This window comes from Alligator mississippiensis, chromosome 1, assembly GCF_030867095.1.
Source record: "Alligator mississippiensis isolate rAllMis1 chromosome 1, rAllMis1, whole genome shotgun sequence".
NCBI classification, from domain to species: Eukaryota; Metazoa; Chordata; order Crocodylia; family Alligatoridae; genus Alligator; species Alligator mississippiensis.
Genome location: NC_081824.1, coordinates 322842487 through 322864098, shown reverse-complemented (window position 1 = coordinate 322864098; position 21612 = coordinate 322842487). Strand labels below are relative to the sequence as shown.

At 39.8% G+C, this 21612-nt stretch overlaps 1 protein-coding gene across 3 annotated transcripts in view; it reads right to left on the bottom strand.

Annotated features, from left to right (window-relative positions):
- The window catches only part of PIR (pirin), a 94465-nt gene that overhangs the window by 35431 nt on the left and 37422 nt on the right, over positions 1 to 21612 (bottom strand). For all 3 annotated transcript variants that reach the window (XM_014607766.3, XM_019495108.2, XM_019495109.2), the window contains exons 4-5: positions 19368 to 19451; positions 18618 to 18824 (exon numbers count right to left, since the gene is read on the bottom strand). In XM_014607766.3, the coding sequence (XP_014463252.1) occupies positions 18618 to 18824; positions 19368 to 19451 (291 nt within the window). The remainder of the gene's footprint in view (positions 1 to 18617; positions 18825 to 19367; positions 19452 to 21612) is intronic.

Here is a 21612-nt window from a genome sequence, read left to right as displayed (position 1 = left end):
TTGTGAACCCAGTTGCCTAAACCTAATTCAAGTAGTATACTCCACTAGCAAGTGCTGAACAGCTTCATCCTTGTTCATGGGCAGAATGCGCCTAGCTCTAGGGCTCTGAAACTGAGGCCAAGAGATCTCATTACTGTCTCCTCTATCTCTTCTTTTAAGGGGGTTTTAGGGGGATTGCTGGAATCCCCCTAAAACAATCTTATCCATGCCTTTAGGCTAGGAGCACTGATTTCAGGTTCCCTGTATGGCCCATCGCCAGTTTAAAGGACTGTACCCACTGGACAGTCCTACCCAAAGCATAGTGAAGATGATGGCAGCTGTAAATAAATACATTGAACCCAGAAAGAAATACCAGAATCAGTCAGCACCAAGGAAAAATTTAAGAACTGTTGGAAAAGCCTGCCTGGCAGGAAGTTATGAATGTCACAGTTTTCACAGAGACTTCCCTTTTCATGGCAAATAATCACTCAGCATTCTGAGATTTGTGACAAACATGGGAACAGTATAGCCTTATCTGTTTTCTCCAAAGCAGAACTTGCATGCTTATGGATGTCATTTAATTCACACGCACACAATGCTGAATTAAACCGTTTGCATTGTTGCAGGTTAAGTCTTATTGTTAATCTCCCAGAGGGCTTGGTTTTATATATGAATGAATGAACTGTAAAATTGTAAACTTTTTAAAAGATGCTTCCAAATTTAGAGCACAAAAAAGGCCATGGCAATGAGCAAGTTTGCTTCCTTGAGCTCTAATGAAAAAGGCACAACAATAATTAGCACTATTAAGTTGCTTTTCTGTGTTTCCAAGCAAATTGTTGCTTGCCTTTCAAACCAGAGTGAGTTTCCTTATCTAAGATGTACATCAGAAAAGGGACTAGGATGTATCAGCACTACTTCTAGATTGTACTAGAGAGACCTGTAGTGAAGCATGCTGTGTTTGCTCTGTGCTGGCTAAAAATGGAAACAGATACAATGTAGCGGTTTGGAGGACACTGGGTACACACCAGTAAGCTTTCTGTTCTGGGTATATTTATTGACTGGCCTCCAGCATGGCTCTGTGAAAGCCACATTGCATCCATTCCTAGGTTTAGCTGCAACTGCCTGGTGAAATCCAGAGGCAGTGTAAACTCTCCTTAAGGCCTAAATCTATCTTGAGACCTCAGGGGAGGGACGAATTAGTGTTCCTATCTGCTCTTTTCTCCTACAGATAGTTATTCCAGATTAAACAAACCCTTGGTTGGAATGGTTGAGACAGGGATGTTCCTGCCTTGAACAGGGGGTTGGTTTAGATGACTTCCTGAGGTCCTTACCAGACCTACTTTTCTGTGATTCTAGGATTTTTGCCATGTCCTGCTGAAGGATTCTAGGATCTTTTGAAGGATTTAGGAAGGATTTAGGATCCTTCTGATTCTAGGATCTTTTGCCACATCCTCCTGCTGAAGTCCATCTCTGGTGGCACCATGCTGACAGGGCTTCCCCTGCCTCCATCTCTCTAGGGAAACTCCTCTAAAAGAAGGTTCCACAAAGTGGAAGGAAAGGCTCCAGACAAACAGCTAATTCAGTCTCAGAATCAACCAATTTACTGCTGGTTACCCTGAGGAATGATGAGAGAAGATGAAAACAGTGAAGCCATTTCTGTCCTCTCTATTGCAGTAGAGTCTACTGCAGAGCAGTAGAGTAGAGTAGAGCAAACTCTACTGCAGACTCTACTGCAGACTCTACTGCAGTAGAGTCTACTGCAGCTTGGACATATGTTTCCATGTGGAGTAGGTAGCACTGGATTCTTGATTTGGTCTGCAACACGGTGTTTCTGCCATTCCATTTTTCCATCTCCTGTTGTTGTTGTGAGGTTTCAGAGTACTGAGATCCTTGCAGCAGATTCTTCCTCTGTTTCGGGTGGTCCTGGGTGATAGTCTCTCACGAGCTGACATCAATGCTGCATTTTTTTAAGTTGGCCTCGAGGATGTCTCTGAAGCACTTTCTCTGCCCTCTGCTTGAGCATATGCCTTGGCTGAGCTGGGAGAGAAAACTTGCGTCAGGAGTCTGGAGTCAGACATCCAGATGAAATATTGCCACAGAGGTGACACTTCCCCTTTCATGTTCTCGAGGGAATTATCTGGATTTAAGATTTGCATATCCTGAAAAATGGTCTATGAAGGACTTTTAACTGCATGGTGCTACCAAATCCATATAAATATTTACATCTTTTCCTAAGTGCCAGATATATTACAGTAAAATTAAATCCTGAAGTTCTTTTTCATTTTCTCCTTATTTTGCACAGAAAAATGCTACTAATTTCAGTGGGTATCTCCCCAGCTGAGGCCTGAACAAGTAGTTCAAGTAGTTCAATGAACTGGCCCTCAGAAAGCAGTTGACCATTCCACCCAAATGCAGTTTTTTCATATTCCTTACATTAAAGGGAAAATATTGTAACTAATCTACACTTATACATTTTCTTTTTGAAACCCAGGATTGCATGCCCTTCAAAGACTTCTCAATCACAAGTCTTTAATTTTATCACTCCTAACATTCTTTCCTTCCTTCCTTGGGTTTTATTTGTAAATCTGTTTTAAATTACAGGGAGAAATCATTGCCACATGTGGGCTTCGCAGACTAATGAAATCATGGCTGCACCAATAAGAAAACACTATAGCACCTAACGCTATGACAGACAAAAATATCTAAGTCCACCCTAACTTCTCCATCTACATTTCAGAGCTGATTTACTGAACCTTTTAATGGTTGCACTTTATTGCCACATTCAACCAAGAAATAAATAAAAAGAAAGACAAGATGAAGTGAGGTGGGGTTTGCATAACAAAGCAATCATAAATTCTTTCAACATGTGGCTTCAAATGTTTCCATAAGTATTTTACAGTACTATTTTAAAAGACATTTTGATTTAATGTATTTCAGAGGACACATTCTTTTAATTCATGACTGTGCATTTCTACTTGTGATTCATTTCCTGACCAGATCACAATTTGTAACTGAGGTATGAAACACCCCATCTTGAGACCTCAGGGAAAGGAAGAATTACTGTTCCTATCTGCTCTTTTCTCTTACAGATAGTTATTTCAGATTAGACCAACCCTTGGTTGGAATGGTTTAGACAGGGATGTTTCTGCCTTGAACAGGGGGTTAGATTATATGACTTCCTGAGGTCCTTACGAGGCCTATTTCTCTGTGATTCTAGGATCTTTTGCCATGTCCTTCTAATTCCATGCTTGTTTGTTCTTCTTCTTATTAATTATTGCTTGTATTATGATAGCTTTTGGGCTTTCCATTCATGCCAACTGTTGTGCAAACAGAGAACAAAGATAGTCCAAGTATAAACAAAAGGGACAACATATGAATACAAATTGGACAGCATAAGAAAACAATGAGAAATTGTAAGGCATGGCAGGTTGTTGTCTCTATGTGCCAGCAGTGAAACCATTGTCAAATTTTTCATGGGTATCATGACAAAGGAGAGGTTTATAGAAGCACTTGAAGGAACCTTGTTCCTTAAACCATTCACTAATATAAAAACCAAAACTGATTTTAGAAATACTACACTAAAATATATATTTTTATATATATATTTAAGGAAATATATATAAAAAGATATAGGGAAAGACATCAAGAGGATAAGTATACCCGTCACTAAGCCATCCTCATTCAAGCTTTTATACCATATTTTATCACAATCATCATTTTCCCTGATCAGATTTTTACACTCATGGTGGAATGTGCTTCATTTCAAGGAGATTTCATATGGATGCAAAGGTCTATCTACCTGGATCCAAATGCAAGATTGAGGCCTCAAATGTTAAACTCTCCCATCTCCCAGGCAGAGGCCGTTTCATGAGTCTGTAAAGCACCTTGAAAACTCTAACTACATTAACACATCATAAATTACACAGAAAAGAAAAAAAAAATACATCAGAAACAACACTTAAGATTTTCAATGCAGAAGACTTGGTGGGTTAAGAGGGGAAAGAAAAGAAATTTGGGTGGCTTATAATAGCAAAAACAACCTCCAAATCAGCCACTTCCTGGCACTTAATGAGCAGATGAGTTAAAGACCTCCTCCAGATGGTCATTAACTGCTAGGAAATACTCTATCCATTGGCTGTTATTGCTTAAAACACCATTAGGATGCTGCTCTTCATTAGTCACGTTCACATCATATTAGTATGAACTCAATGTAAGAATGCAATGGAAAATGTTGGTTAGGGGAAATTAAAAAAGCTAATGCAAAAACAAAAACAGCATTACAATAAGTAAATATTTCATTTGTACACAGAGCTATATCACTATCATAATCATCAAAATGTAGTAATGATGAAACCAGTTGAACAGGCAGCTGGCATTGTAAGGTTTTTCACAGTAATCTGCTTATGTGCCTCCATGGTGTCCTGAAGAGGCCATCTCAAGGGGTGAAAGGTTAGTCTCCGTGCTAAATAAATTCCTGACTTTCCTGCTGAGAATGCTAGCAAAGTATGTGATGGTTGTGATTAGGTTACCTGACCAATGTGGAGAAGATTGGGGCTAAAATTCCAACATCAAAAAATGCAGAAGTTTGGTTTCATTATATACAACTTTTTAATAAATTCACAGAGGCAAAAATATTTGTGCTCTCCAAGCCATAATCTCCAGGCATGGATATCTGCAGTGATGTGGACCACAGATTTATTTATGTATATACACATACAGCTACTTGCAAAGGAAAATGTGAATAGTACCAGGAGAGAAAGGTTTCTTTTACTCCAACTGTTTGCCTTGAAATCAAAAAATGTAAGCCAAAACTAAATAATTATTTCACAACTAATTTGATGAGGGAAACTCAGAAATTACAGAATGATTGAGTACCTCCTTTAAGAAAAAAATTATTTTATCCTCTCAAAATGCAGGAGTACGTACGGTACATTCCCTGAACTTCAATAGCAGTGAATTTAAAAATAATAGGAGGAAACTATTTAAGGAAAAGAATTCAGTTTTTGAACTTATTGCCTCAAGATGTCATTGAGACCAAAGAAAAATGCAATTCAAGAAAAGGATTAGACCTTAATATGCATAAGTAAATTCATAAATAAATAAATAAAATAGGGCAGGGATTTCAAAGTCCACAGATCTGGACTGTGGGGCTTCTCACAGGCTAGATTCAGACTGCGAGGAGCTTTGCAGGATGGATTCGGACCCATCTCGAGCAGCAGCTAGTGTATTGATGATTATTTTTATATGCCCCCTTTTCACAAAAGGCTCAAGTAAGTAAAACAGCACAAGAACAAAATAACTGATAAAACAAGAGAGCAAGCTTACATATAAAAGCAATTAAACTAATAAAATAAAATCAAATGCAATCTCCTCCACAACTCCCTAACAACATCCCAGCTTAGCCTTGTTTGTTCAATGCCTGCTAGAGTAGAAAGGTCTTACACATCAGGAAAATGTCCAGGCTTGGGCTCTGGGACACCTCGAGGGGAAGGGAGTTCCAGAGCTGAGTGACTCCCAAGAACAGCTTCCTGTGTATTTTGGCCAAATGAATTTGGCACATTGATGGTACTTGAAGAAAGCCATTCTTGGCTGATCTTAGGTATGATAGTATCCCCTCTCTAGTTGCTGAAATTTATGGCCACCCCTGAAAATATTATCTCATATTATACTAACATAGCATGTAAATGAATGAATAAATAAAGGACTATTATATTACATTTTTTTCATAATGATGTTGAATGTAACAACCCATGTTGTTTCCTGCCTCTCAACAGCCTCAGCAAGATGAGGGGAGGGGGCAGGGTTAGAAAGATGTCCCTTGTAAATCCCATTATTTGTGACATTTCTTCAGCTTGTGCTACTGGACTAGGAAATCTGAGGCTATGTGAGGTAAATTAAATTCAAGAAACAATGAAAGAAATAGAGAAACTGAGTGAGAAGGTAGTCCTATTTAAAGAAGGAAAAAATCTGTCACCATAATGCCCTGCTGAATTCTTGGTTGGGGTCAATAAGTCTAGCATAATACAATAAGTCTAGCATACTTTCTTATTCTTGAATGAGCGGCATTAATCCAGAGGAACTATACTTGACAATGGTAGCTAACCTTTCCTACATTTTCTTTCTTTGGTTGGACACACAACTCCTTGAAATTAAATCATCCAACTCTACTATACCCTTGGGAGTACAAACCCAACAACTGGCCTCTCTATTGAAATTACGCTTTGGTCAGATCTGTACTCCAAGAATGAGTTAACTTAATAAAAATGTGCATCCTGCCCAGATCATCATTTGCTACCACTGACTTCCACTTTAGGGAAAATCCTTAATTCTAATAGCAAGATCGCCAAACACACAAATCTAATGTCAAGACCCACTCTACAAGTATGATTTGGTAAAGGGGTCCAAAGTCCTAGTACATTTTATGCTCTGCTTGTGAATTGGGCAGCTGCTGTTTATCTTGTATTGGTTCAAAGAGACATATTGAGCCCAAGCATCTGGTCCTGGAGAGGGAACAGGAACATGAGACTTAAGAGAACTGAGTGGGCATTAATTACGCAGACTTCTTTTTAAATAAAAAGTCTATTGTCCTCTATCCCGGTCAAACAGAAGGAACCTCAGTATGAATGTGGTAGCACACAGCACTACAACAGCGAACTATTAATCCCTCAGGCCACAAACATGCATTGAGATCTAGTAGTTTGGACTCTTGTTTCTATGTGCAGCCTTATTAAAGTCAGAAGTACTCTGTATAGAGAGAATCCACTAAAAGATCTTGCTGCAATAGTGGGGCCTTACTCTCTTACTGCACTGGGAGATGAAACAGACCATCTTGAATAAATTTGATAGATTAGTAAAACGGTAGTCAACTGAAATCTTAGTTTGAAGAGATGGAAAATAGGACATAATAGGAAAAGAGAATGTCAACTATCTAAATGCAATCAGGATCATTACTCATTGCTTTCAATGGAGATCCTTACAGAGAAAAGGATACAACCACAGAGAACTGACATGGGATTGAGGTCTAAATGTTTCTTTCTGGTTACGCTGTAAAACAGACACTATAAAAACAGAGAGACAGGCTGAATGCAGTGCAGCAACATTAATGCTACTTTTAGAGCTCTATCTTGAAATTTCCTGACATATTGTTTTTGTCCAGCCTTGAAGGATCATTAACACAAGATTGAACTTTCTTATTTTTGCTAGTGTAGCTCCATGTTCCCTTTATCAAATGGCAGAGCTGGGCTAGTTTTTATTTCGTTTTGTTTTGTTTTGTTTTTATACTGAATAGCACTTAGATTTTTAAAAATTGTCACAATATAAAAGACAAACATTGTAAGCACTGTGTGGCAGTGGCTATCTGTTCATTGTATCTGTATGCAGAGTATCTAGCCTAATAAGGTACTATAACCTGCCAGGTGCCTCTAGGCATTACTGTGAAACAAGTAAAATACAATAATGACAGGTACAACCATCAATTTTAGGACACCTAGTTCCAAAATGGATTAAGCAGCCGCTAAAATAGAGCGTGAGGCATGAATTTGGTGGTCTTAGTCCAGTTCTCAGCCAGCAAAGTATCCATGTCACTTCCTCAAATGGAAAACATATCCACAGTCTCAATAAGGGGTCAAGAAGACTAAACTGTTCTCATGCTCAAAATATATTATCCAACAGATAAGGGTTAAGTCAAACAGCCACAGGCGTGGCAGGAATCCTGTGTTTCTTTTACAAGATTTTAAGAGTCTTTATATCCATGATGCCCAAGAGCTTTATTAAAAAAATTAGAAACCAACAGATTACAATAAAACTAACAGATAATATAATACAACATCTTTTTCAAAGTGAGTTGGTCTCCTGCCTCTCCCTAAAGGTTATTCTGGATACGGATAGGAAAAAGCAAAACAGTCATCCTCAGCCCACAAACTGCGATAGCATATGACTGACTTTAGCACTGTAGAGAGATGTAATAGTCATGCTAGTCTGCAGTCAAGTGGAAAACAGGGTAGATTTGCATTTTATAGACTAATCAAAGTATGTGTGTGTATGTATGTGTGTGTGTATACAGACATACCACCAAATTCACACACAGACACACACATACACACAGAGCACAAGATATTGCGAGCTGAAGCTCGCTTTATCAGGTGCTATGTAGACAATGGGCCTGCAGGAACTGGAGTCCATTGGCTACCAGAATTAGTGGCATGCATCAATTTTAGGGAATTACTACTCAGCAATGATTAGTCAGTCATCTGCCAGATAACGAAACTTGGTTTGCAATGGCCTCATCAACTTTTCATTCAGTTTGGATAACGCCAGAAGCAGTTTTATAAACCAAATCAGAATGACAGCTACCTGATGACAACAGAAGTCTCCTATGGCACACAAGCTGAAAAATTACCCAGTTATCAAGTTCAAAAGTACTATCTTGATTTGCCAAGTTGCTACAAGATGCAGAACATGTTTCACAGGCCAACAGAAGGCAATGCTGACTCAAAGCTTTGGCTGGCAATACCAGAACAGAGGAAAAACAGGTGGTTCACTAGGCAGCAATATGAAGTTCAGAAGCCTGCTTTGTGGTTTCCTTCATTGCCTCACTGGTATAAACAAGTCCCACTCATTTCATTTATCTTTCCTCCACGCCTCCCCTCAAAGTACTTAGCACAAGGCACAGCAGCTCCTTCATGGAAGCACAGCAGCTCCTTCATGCGAAGAGCCTTGGGATATACACCACATATTTTAGTGTATGCAGGGATGAGAATAAAGGTTAATTTAGGTAACTGGATGAGTGCCATCCAAAAGACAGTCAAAATAAAGATGGTCATGTTTGAGGGATAGCATAGTCCTATATTGCATGTTCATAGTTCAAGCTAAAAACAGACAGAGTTTAAATTCCTCCCATCTAAATTCTTTAAAGGAATCTCTTAAAATATTAATTCACCTGTAGCACCTAAGCCTAGCTGATCAACCTTACTTCTTTTACCAGATACGAGGCAGGCCCAGGATGAAAGGCTTTCTTGCTCTTTGATACTGATTTGGGTGACCAAAAAGTCTATTCAGAGTACTCCCTAGTTCAAGTGTTCACAAATGGTGAGTCAAGGTCCCCAAAAATCAAGAGACTGTTGCATAAGATATAACAACAGTAACAATGATATAGTTGAGGTGTTTATTATTATTTGCTATCTAATTTCTGAGCCCTGCTGATTTTTTTTTCGGCAACCATGAAAGTTAGAAACTTCCTTTTAACCCCCCCACTGAGATTTTCACATAATCATATGGCTCCAGGAAAAGTCATATTTTAAGGCCCCATCTACAGATTATACTTAAGGCATGATTAACCAATTACATAGTCAATCAATTAATGGTGTGAAAAAAGACAAATAAGCTACAAAAGTTATTCCACAAAATATGTGGAATGACTTTGTAGCTTCTTTTGATTATGCCATTAATTGAACATATGGCCGGGGGCCCCTGCAGATGGCAGCCCTTTCAGTTGATCACAGCGCCCAGCTGCAAGGGCCTATGTGCACCCCTGAGCCTGGGAGCTGCCACCTATGAGGACACCCCAAGCACCCCTGTGGCTGGGAGATCACATCCGCTCCTATCAGCTGAAGAGGCTCCCAGCTGCAGGGGTTTCCAATTCTACGTGATCCAGGGCTCCCCCTACACCTGTAATAAGACACAATGGAATCTAATTTGCAATCGCACAATCAAGCTTCCATGCACAGCAGGAACCGCAATTGTTTGGATTGTGCATCAGATCCTATCATGCCTTTACCTGCACATCTAGAGGGGTCCTAAGAGTAATACCAAATATCACAACACTCACAATAAAATCATTGAAGTCAGCCATGCAGACTTGATGTGGGAGGAAGTTAGAGAAAGTAATATTCTTCCTCTTAAGGAAGATGGAATTTGAAACTGAAAATTGAGTTAATTTTCAGCTTGTGGGTCAAGGGATACTTCTACTGCAAGAATTAAAGCTTCCTCTTAAATGCATATTATTGTGACCCAATGAAACCATTGTAAAACACCCTTGGGAAACAAGAGGAGATTAGGTTTGTGAATTCAGAGACTTCTTTTCTTCTCTACTTTACAGAGAATTGGAGTAGGGACAGAAACTACTGGCATAAAGTCCAAATTTAGAACCTAACCCCCTCCTCAGATGCCATGTACATTTCACCGGGACACAGAAACCTTCACATGCGATCATATCTGCAGTCCCTCTAATCCAGTATGCGTCTCTGGCATTGGCAATTTCAGTTTTATTATTTAGTTATATGTTTTCCCCTTCTGTAAACAGATTATAGTTTCATCTGGCAGTGAAAGTCAAAAATCCCCACAGATTTCTCTTGTTATTTTGGCAATATTTTGCAGTACTTCACACAGATGAAGTATATTTATACAAAGGTCAGAAGCAAAACATTTATGTACATGTTAAGTGGACCCTCAGCTGTGAATAGTGTTTCTACTGTATTACTCAGAGTGAGTTTTTGATTATACACGCCTCATGTCCAGCTGCACTTTCTGTCTTCATACACTCATGCTCATTGTTTCTGCATGACTGTTTTTTGTCAAAAATACAAGATTAGTGGATGAAGAGAAATCAGTAAATACCATACTTGGACTTATAACAAATGATTTCATACCATGTCTTACGAAATCTTATTTTTACAATTAATGTGAATTGGCTGAGATAAGATAGTTATGTGGTTTGAAAAATTATCAAAAAGGTAATTGAATGCTAATGCTTAATGATAACACACGGCAGTCAGGGGAGATAGCTACCAGGTAATTTAGGGATCAATGTTAAATCTGGTCTTAAAATGTATTCAGTTAGGATCAGGAATAGTAAAAAAACCAACTTGTTAATGCAGTTACTATTTTGGGAGGACTGCAAGCACCAGTCACAACAAAGGAATTATGCAAAGGGACTTAGATCAAAAACACAAGGAGAAAGCTGGGGAAAACAACATCTTGGAAAAATACCATCTATTACATCTGCAGGGAAAATAATCTGAAAAACTCATATGCACAATAAGGAGAGACAAGAGGGAAGCAGAACAGCTGGATGAGTCAAATGAATGATAATGAACAGCAAAATAGATACAAGTTTCTAGTGCATTATGGCACCAAGGAAGACCAGTGCAACTTGAGGTTCCATACCCACGAGAATCACCTAGTGACGATGACATTTTTTCCTTCCCAGTACCAATGACATGCTTATACCCAGGATACTGTTTCACATCTGTACAGAGAGACTAACAGATTTGCAGACACTCAAAGAAGAACAAAAATATGAGTGGCAGATGGACGGGCTGAGTTAGGGGGTAAAGATTAAGGGACTTATGTGTTTATAGGCACCTATTGTGTGGGAGGGATAGAATATGATGACTGACAAAATTTGATGATAACACAAATCTACAAATATTCGATGGAAGAAATATATTACCAGCAGTCAAAATATTTGGTGTTTTCCCTAAAGCCCTGCCTCCTGGAATTTTGATTCTGTAAGAATCTGAGTTTTCATTAAAAAATACAAATTTCTAACTTTTTAAGTTTTGAAAAAAAATGTTAAACATACAACTCAAAAATACCCTCAGGAGGAAGATGCAAGGTGAATAACAAGACCTCAAATTATGTATTATAATTTTTATAATTTATTACTTTAATCTCACATCTTTTTTTTAAGATCTACCTCTTGATTTGTAGCTGCTGATACTGGTATTTATTATCTTAAGCAGGCATAGAAATTAGAAATAATGGGGTAAAATACTAAATTGAAAAAATTAGGCAATTTTAGGACAATGAGGTGCACTAATATGTGAAATACTATTTTAAGGGAAGTAATGTAAGGGCCTTGTTGCATGGTAATTTTGGGCAACTCCTGAAGTACTTTCACCTCTAGATTGTCTTTATATTAATACCTGAAACAAGTTTTAAGTATTCCTTAGGCAGATCAAAGTTATGCCTCTCCAGGACGGGATTATCTCTGATCCGTATTAACCAGCTCGTGTTACACTAAGGCACTCTAGGCTACACCTTAGTGTAAAAACTTCCCCCCACCTACCCTCCCACTGGCCCCGATGGAGACCACTGCCCTCCTCCCCCTCCCAGCACCCCAGATTCCTGCTCACTGAAACCTCAGCCCCTCCCTCCCTGCTTATTGTGGCTGCCCGCACTGTCTGTTCTAGGGAGCAGGACGGGAAGGATTAACTTGCCTGTCTGGCCACCACTGTTGTTGCCACTGCTCTATGCCATCAACTAGGGTGCCACCACATTGAAAAAAAAACTTTTAGAGGAGTGTCGTAAATCTAAAAAGGTTGCAAGCCACTGGTCTACCTAGTTAGCTATCCTGCTTCTTCTTATGGGGGCCCAGACTAGATGCTTCAGAGGAAAATGCAAACCCAGACAGCATGTCAGTGAGCTGTGGGATAATCTCTCCCCATCCTAGGTCTTTTCCTGACTTCTAATAGTTAGAGACTGACTTAAGTGCTGAAGCATGAAGTTTAATATCCTTGAAAAAAGACGTAGCAATAACCATAATAATTCTGAATATTACCTTGTTATCCCTGTCAAAGGTCCAAACCCTTTGGGAATCTCATTAAGATCTTGGCATCAACAACTTCTTGGGGCAATGACTTTCCTTGCCTAATTAGGCATCATGCATGTTGTTTTAATTTTTAAATTTTGTTCTGAATCTGCCACTGTTCAGTTTCCAGGAATGTTCTCTTGCTCTTCTGTTCCAATACTGGGAGAATCAAAGTTCCTAATCTCCCATCTCTACCCTTCTCCCTTTTGCAATCAAGAGTTTACCCACCTTTGATAACTTCATACATGCTAAGCCATGAAGACTTGAAAAACTGATTTCAGTCTTAACGGCTGTGAATGGTGAGATGCCCAGAATGACTTTCCAACATTAGCTCCAGATGGTTTCCAGTGGGGGATAACCACTAAGTGACAGATGCCACTTCTCCACTGCAAGAAGAGAATATCTGTAGCTCAGAGACCACCTCCCTGTTTACAATGTAGCTTAACTTGTATGAAATTTGCTTTTAAGATGAATATATTTCAGATTTAGATTGTTTTTCCTCCATTCTACTCATTAAGGGATACTCCCTCCAGTTGGACTTGCTCTTGCATCAAAATATAGAGGTTTTGGCAGCCAGTCAGTTTACAGTCCATCCAACATTTTGAATGTACCACCAGATGCAGAACCTACAAGTTGTCTTCTTTGTGATCACTCTTTTATTTCCACAACTACTTATGAGCTGATTTGTAAATACAGCACTGAGTTTTGGATGGAAGACAGAATATCTTAGACTGTCCAATTGATTTTACTCTCTTAAAAATGAGTGGAGGTTATGGAAATGTTTATCATTCCTTCAAATTTTGTCCATATACTTAGGAGCACTAACACTTCCAACTTTGAAAGTCAAAATCCTTTACAAAGCAGTGGCTGTACACACATTCCCCCAACATAAAACTTACGGCTTCTTTTTCTTTTCTTTTCCTTCTTTCTTTTCTTCCAAGAATTTAAATTTAAGACTTTAAAATGTTACAAAATATAACAATTAAAAAGATGGTATAGCTTCCTTATGTCTTTGTTTAGAACCATTTCATCATGCAACCTGGCCCATTCAGTCCTTTTTATACACTTGGCTTTCATTGAAAATCTACTCCTCCATGAAGGCAAATTTCAAACATGTGGTGAGTTCAAGCACTGTAGCTGGTTCATATAAAATGTGTCTTAAAGATGTGGTTACATGCAGAATGATTGTCTAGCTCTGCTGGACAGCCATGTCTGAAATCCTGCTCCAACTGCAAAGCACTTTTGTTCAGTCTTTCCATGATTAAGAGTCTTTATCAATTATCAAATTACACTTAAGACATCATAGTGCCCATGTTCCCTCTACCTAGCCAACTGGCCTCTGATGATACAATGGACCAGATTTTATTTTGCCTATTAAGTGTCTATGTATGATCCTATTTTACTCTGTTCCAGCCCCTGAAAAACAGTTAACACAAAAGGTAGATGGGCCTTCCTCCTGTTCATTGCTTTTTGTCACTTAGTCTTAAGGCTAAGGTAATGACGTTATAAGAATAAGTATGCTGACATTTTTTTCAGAGACTTGAACAATCGAATAGGATCACCCTTTGGTACCTCAAAAATGGAGTGTGATCTGTCACAGTCTTCTCAGCCTGATGAAGGGTTTTTAAGCCCAAAAGCTTGCTACACATTTTTTCCAACTATTTAAGTTGGTCTAATAAAAAATATCAGATTCACCCAAAGAACCTTGTCTATTTACAGTCTCCTCAAGGAACCCAGTCAGAGCTCTTCTAATGCCCTACCTCAAAGTCCAGATCTGAAAAATGGGTTATTTTTATAAGACAAGCTCACAAACATTCATCCATTCTTGTACCACATCTCTGATGCAGTGTTCTCTAATATACATATATCTGCTCTATCTTCTGCTTTTTCAGTTGCACGGTCCTAATGTAAATTTGCTGTAGCACTAGGCAGGGGTGTAGAGTGCCAGATATGTGTTTATCTTCACAGTCATTTATTTATAAAAATGAGTTAAATATATTTGCATTGATGGATGTCAAGTGGGATATTTTATCCCAGTCCTGTAGTTTGGTATGTCATTCCCAGTGTAAAAAGGCGATACTTGCATACTGAATGAGAAAAAGAGACACCCCCTTCAATTAGATGTTCTGTCTCAGGTTGTCATTAGCTTCCTTAGGCAAGTTCAGTGATGCTAAGATTTTGGACAACTGGGATATGCATTTTTCACAATTTTGAGTAATATAGCTGCTTCTTTTCATGTTTACTGAATTCATAGGGGAATGTGGATGTTAAAGTACAGACATTCTTTGGGGGGGTGCCAACTTCTCTAGATAAGAAACATTATATAATAAATATGTTTATAGAAGACAAACCTATAAGGTGTTTACAGTGAATGCCCTTTCGGTAACCTTCTGCATCTTTTGCAAAGTCAAAGCCACTCCCTATGAGCCCATTCTTTCACTTACAATACCACTGATGATCACTGATTAAAGTCTACAGAACAGAGGTCAGCAATGTATTCTGGCAGCAGGATGGAATGAACCAGCTTGGAGTGAGGCAGGCTGGTATTAAGACCTAGACATTGCCACTGCTTCTCTCCACTGCCTGGCCGTGGTGTGGTGCAGGCAAAGGGGACCCTCTGCCCAAGCCCCCACCACCCAGCTGTGCTGAAAACAAAGCCCTCTGCCACCAAATGCTGCCGAAGCCATGTCTCAGCAGGCTGGATCCAAAGGCTCCATGGATCAGAATCAGCTGGCCATGGATTGCGGATCCTTGCTTTAGAAAGTCCACATTATGTTGCTGCATGGACATTTGCTGTGGCCTAAGAGCAGCCTTCTAAGAAAAAAAGAGAAGGGCTGGTGCCAAATTATAACTGTATGCCAGAAACATTAACTTGCTTCTGCTTAATTCTCCAAACATGACAGATCACATTTTATAGGCACAGAACCTATTATAAAATAAACAAAAATGACAAGAAAAAATGCAACAAAAATGTTTATGCCTTGCTAAGCGTTCCTGAAGGTATTTATTTTTCCCCCCTTCTCTTCATTTTTAATGTCTGAAGCTACAGATGGAACCTGTTACTTCATAGTTCCTTAGCTAGGAAACAACCACTTATACACACTGCTATTAGAAGCCTATATAGCTTTTGTAAGGTGCAAGTACTGACTTTCTAAAAGAGATGTTCAAGGCAAACTGTTACTGTTATATGTGACGACTGTTTGTCTCCACTTAAAATTACTTAGTGCCAGAGTGTAACGAATGCTTAACGTCAAGTACTGAAAGTAGTAAAGCGCCCTACGAAATTTACAGTCTACAGGCCGTGTTCCACTCCTAGCACTGAAGCCTGGATAATTAGGTATGGGCAGTCATATAGAGCCCTATAAGAAAGGACAGTAAATTCAGACTTGATGTAGTGACAAGGAGGGAGGCAGCCCAGAGATTTAGTCCATGTTTTTGTGCTTCCTGCAGCAAAGATGCACCAAATCCAATAGCTAATTGAAATTTTGTCAACAATCTCGTGAGAGCTGCAGTTTGAACTGGCATCGAGACTGAACTTCCTTTGGATGTATAAAGAAAATATGTAATTACTTCTGAAAAGAGACAACTTTTCTGTGGTTTAATTTCTATATGGAAACTGTCAATGTCATAAAAAGTAGAATCTGGAGGCAGAATGGAGAGGCCAAAGTTCAACTTAGAAAGGGAGGGGATGGGCTCACTAGCTCCATGTGTGGGCAACGGGAACCAGATTAGCAAGCTGTGCAGTTTGTTTTTCCTTCGTAACCTTCTCTGATTAAAAGATCATGGTGGTTCACTGCAAAGACAAAAGCTTAGTCTTCCTTGACAAGCCACATTCCTATAGACCACAAAGGCATGTTCTCTCTTCCCAGAAAACATTATATATGAAGATACTGGCTTCATGTGCTACTAGATCAGTAAGTAACCAACGTATAAAGCAGTCAATTAAAATGACTTGTATTAAATATAAGATTTATAAATGAGGATAAAGGAGAAACCCACTTACTCAAAGTCCAAAACCCTCTTCATTTGCAATAGCTACCAACACTGAATTACTATTTTGTTTAAATATATGATTTCACAATGGAAGTTAAAACAGCACATAAGAGTATTTTGTTGGTTACTTGGCATTCCTTCCATAAGGTATACTTTCAACTTAAAAATAAAGCTTAGGGAATAGACATGTCACTATCCTAATATTAGATTCTGTCCGCATAATACCAGCCAGTTAATAGGTGCTCTGACACCATTTCTTATCTGATCATTGTGATGGGCTTTTTGCTCTTCTCTGGGGTTTTTTAATGTACCTTAATTACAGAGCTTTTGTTGTGGTTTTATGTTATTTCCATTATTAGGAATTACAAGGCTACACTAAGGAAAAATCGTGCTTGGCAGATTTGTCAAAGGGAATTTCTGGTTTCAAAATCTACAAACCTAATTGGAATAAAAACGAACATGAATCTTTGTTGCATATAATACAGTGAAGTATCAAGTGTGTGAAAAAGACCTATGAATATTTTCCAGGACTGATTTTTCTGTAACTTGGGGTACTGTGCTAACATATCTGTACAGGTGTGAAATGCTGCCACTCTCAGAAAAGCATTATATGAATTTATCCCAGGTTTAAAATGATCACATAAGAGGCAAGGCAATGGAAATACGGCCTTCTTCATACAGTTATTTTTTTGCCATCATACATTATAAAAGATAAGTTTGAATAGAGCTGCACTTGAGTTGGCTCAGGGAATATGGGAATTTCCTTTACCTACTGCGCCAATAAACAAGCAGAAGAGGCCTGAAGCATAACGACTTCCAAAGGCACGAAGTCTCTTGCATGCAAAAGCATGGTTGCAAGAGCACTGTGTGCAGAAGTGGAATTTGCTACACTGCAGCACTATGAATAAATGTAGTCATGGCTCCAGCTAGACTCACTCACGCTGGACCCAAGTCCCCAACACCTGGTACCCATGGTAATCATTGACTCGTGTGCAAAGCAGGTATGAAATACTGCCATTCAAGTTGCACATGTTTTGCATCTCCCTTCTTACAGATATAAATGACTACATAGAGCACAAAGGAGAATATAGTTGGACCTCTGGGCTCCCCAGTGTTGCCAGAACCACACTGTGGCCTTCTCACCACACCTCTTGTACATCCTAGCACTAGAAGCCTGCCTCACTTCACACAGAGTGAACTGACTGAACTGAGCTTCTTCTACTTTATCCTGTACTCCTGCACCTGCGGGACAGGGGGATGGCTGTCTCAGCCTTCTATGAAAACCAGTGTGCATGCTATCTGGATTCCAAATGCAAAACCACCAGGAAAGGATGACTTATTAGCAAGAAGGGCACAAAAGCAGCATAAAGTTCAGTTCAAACCATGCCCTCTGACCTTGCTCATCCTAGGTTTCCTCCCTCCAGACTGTTCAGCTCACTGCCTAGATCCTGTCTCCAGCAGTGATGCCCAGTGGGTCTGCAGGATGCATTTTAACCCTTTTCTAGCCGGACTGACCCCTGCTTATAGTCAGACAAACAATTCCAGCCAAATGAAAAGATATTATTTAACTCTGAATATATACTGACGGGTCTGAATCAACAACCCTTACAGTGGGTAGTTTTGTTCAGGTGAGTAATTACAGAGATTTAAATGGACTACTTGTGGGTAAAGGTGGCACAACACATTCTACATAAAGCCATTTTAACAGGTGCCATATTCTTCCCCAGGCTAAGGCATGTGCTCTCTAACACAGAGAATTTGGTGGAGAATTCTGTCACACATGATTTATAGTGCAATACATAAGGGAACAACTTGTAATAATATACCACATTTAAAAGAAACATACCTTACCAATTAGAAATGACAAGATGGAACAATTGCCACATACCCTTAACCTTCAAAGAATGTTTATAAAATGTAGTGTATCTCCCCTTTTAAAACCTAAGTGAACTGATAAAACGGTTGATGTTTAAACTTGTCTGCAAATGGCTGATACATAGATAATACATAAAAAGTATGTAGACTCCAGCTATGCCAATGACCTCAAAGAGTTTACCTTTATACCCAGTGCCTCTCCTGAAATGACAGATATAGTCACACCATTCTTGGTAGGCTTTGGTATCTCTTCATTTTTCAGTTCTTGGTATTGGGGTTCCACCATTTTCTCTGAACTTCTCAAATTGACCCAAAGTTGCAGGCCATGCGCTGGCTGCTCTGAGCAGGGCATCTCTGCGTGCAGAATACCCCGCCCCGCTGTCATCCACTAAAACAGAAGAAGTAGAAGGAACAGAATACAAAGGGTCACAACACATCCATTGAATTAAAAAACCTGGAGTGAAGGAATTTTTTTTTACCCAGGACTAGTCAACATGGTTGAAACTTCTGTCTGAATCAAACACAGATTAGATAAATAACAATCATGGTGCTTATCTGTTGATTTTAAATGTTGAAATGCTGAGTTGAAAAAGTAGCACTTGTTTGTTAATTTATTTGAACAGCACAAGAAAGCACTGTTTATATGTAGATAAGTTTTAAATAACTCACATATAAAAGTTCCCAGTAAAACACAGCATGCCAGGAATTTATCTGGAATGTAAACATGCTAAATGTGTGGGGGGAAAAGTACAGTGTTGTGGCTGAGTTTAGCAGCCAGTTAAAATGTTTAACATAACAAAAAAAAAAAAAAAGTTGTATTTTGTTTTGTTTTTCTGAATTGCAGGATAATCACAAATTCAAAAGAAGAAAGGTAGAAGTAGCCTTGTAGGATTAAAATGTCACCTACACTTCTCTGCCCATTTTCCCATACCTGTAAATCTCCTGGGTTCAGTTTACCAGCATGTCCACAGAAATCTTCATGGGCCATGGACCCACCCTCCAACAGATAAGTTACCTTTGGAGAACAGGGAAGGAAGATTAGTTGAATACACAGTCTCGCTTTAAAACAGTAACAAAACAGATCAATAATGCTTTTTTACAAAGGGCTACAATAGAATGTGCCCAGTACACTGCAGCAGAACACAGCAGAACAGGCAAATTCCCAACATCAATTCATAATGTTTCTCAACCTATGATATAAAAATTACCCATGTTGAAAAATATTAAGGCTTTAGGAGCAACATTAGTCTGACACCAATATTAAGGCTCTTTTGTTCCCATTGGGTGTGTCTACATGTGCATTAGTCTACTGTTTACTTGACCATGGTGTAAACACTCCCAGGCAGGCGCCCACACACGCAGGGAAGCGGAAGCAGATCTGCTGCTAAATGGTAGCAAACTGCTCCTGCTTCCTGGGGCCCTGCAATGGCCCCCTACTACCATGGGGGCAACTCTAGGCTCCCCCTGTATGTTAGCAAGGGCTAGCAGGGAGCACCTGCCCAGGAGATGGCTGTCCCTGGTTAAGGCTGAGACATTGCTCCCTGTCGCTGGGGGGCTGCCACTGGCAGGGCAAGGACAATGTACCCCTGCCCTGGCAGCAGGGAACTCCTGGCCCTAGTTCCCTAGTTGGGGGTAGGAAACTTGGAAAGACCTGCCAGTGGGACAACTAGCAGTGGTCCTCAGCTGGGCAGGAATTGCACGCAATTACAGAGCTAGGCAGGAAACAGAATCCCCATTCCCCACCAGCAGGGAGCTCCCAGCACCAGCTTCATGACCAGGGGTTGGCATTAAGAGATAAGGATCTCTCAGCGCTGGCCCCCTGGTTGCAGAGCACCCTGCCTGGGAGATAAGGATCTCTCAGACCCCAATACCCCATTATGATCTCAGAGCGGGGGGCTTGGAGCTCCCTGCTGCTGGGGCAGGGGAACATGGTCCCCACCCAGGCTCTGGTGGTAGAGCCCACCGCAGCAGCCTGCAGCTCCCGGAGGGAGGGAGCAACCTCCCACCTCCTGTTGGCCGGCTGACCGGGATCAGATTTGCTCCCAGTCAGGCATCTACATGAGCACTACTGCACCGTTATTAATCACAAGAAAATTTGCTACTTGCGTTTGCAGGTAGCAATTTACTTGCAATTAGTGAAGTTTACTGCAGAGTAACCAAGTGCATATGTAGATGCACACACTTACTGTGCAGTAAACTACTTTACTGTGCAGTAAAGCATCTAATGGAGATGCACCAGTCTTTCCTATTTTCCTTCTCTTTACTGTCTTTTCTCACCTTCTTTTCCTTTTTTCCCTCCTTTCTTTTTTCATTATGCATTCCTCTTTTGTCTTGTTTTTCATTGAAAATTGCAATATAATAACCAAGGCTCTGGCTCCTGTATGGCAGATGACAGAACGAGGTGCAATGGCCTCAGACTTCAGCAAGGGAAATTCAGGTTGGATATGAGGAAAAACTTTCTAGGAGGGTAGTGAAGCACAGGAGCTGATTACCCAGAGAGTTGTGGAATTTCCATCCTTAGAGTTTTTCAAGACCCAGCTAGATAAAGGTTTGGCTGTGATGATATAGTGGGGGATAGTTCTGCTTTGAGCAGGGGATCAGACTAGATGACCTCCTGAGGTCCCTTCCAATCCTCATTTTCTATGATTCAGGCACAAAACTTGGTAAATTGTATGCCCAATGATAGGCATCTTTGGCAACATGCTTGTAAGAAATCCATTTAATGAAAGAGATCCATTACAGGTGTGGAATCAGAAAAAATATATGCCTTAAACTTTGATTATTTTAGTTATAAGATGACATAACCGCTTTGTGTAGAATTGCTGGCTCGGTACAGTAGAACAGATAAGGGCAAGTGTTTGTTCTTTGTAACTCTTCTGCAAATGCTTCGCTCACCGCGGCCTTGAAGGTAAAAAAAAAAAAAAGTATGTACAAAGTAGATTTCCAGGTGCAAGAAGGAGGTTTGTGAACTAACCCTATCTCCCCCATAATTCCCATCCTGATAACAGCAAAGAAATAATGAAGTAATATTATAGCCGCTTTTCATGCTAATTTCACTATATGATCACGTGAGTTGTAAGCGACTGTTAAAAAGTATATAAGCCTCCTGATTTTGCTCTTGGGGGGGGACCCCTTCCAAGTGCTTGGGAAATCCATGTCACTTTGGAACTCCCCCT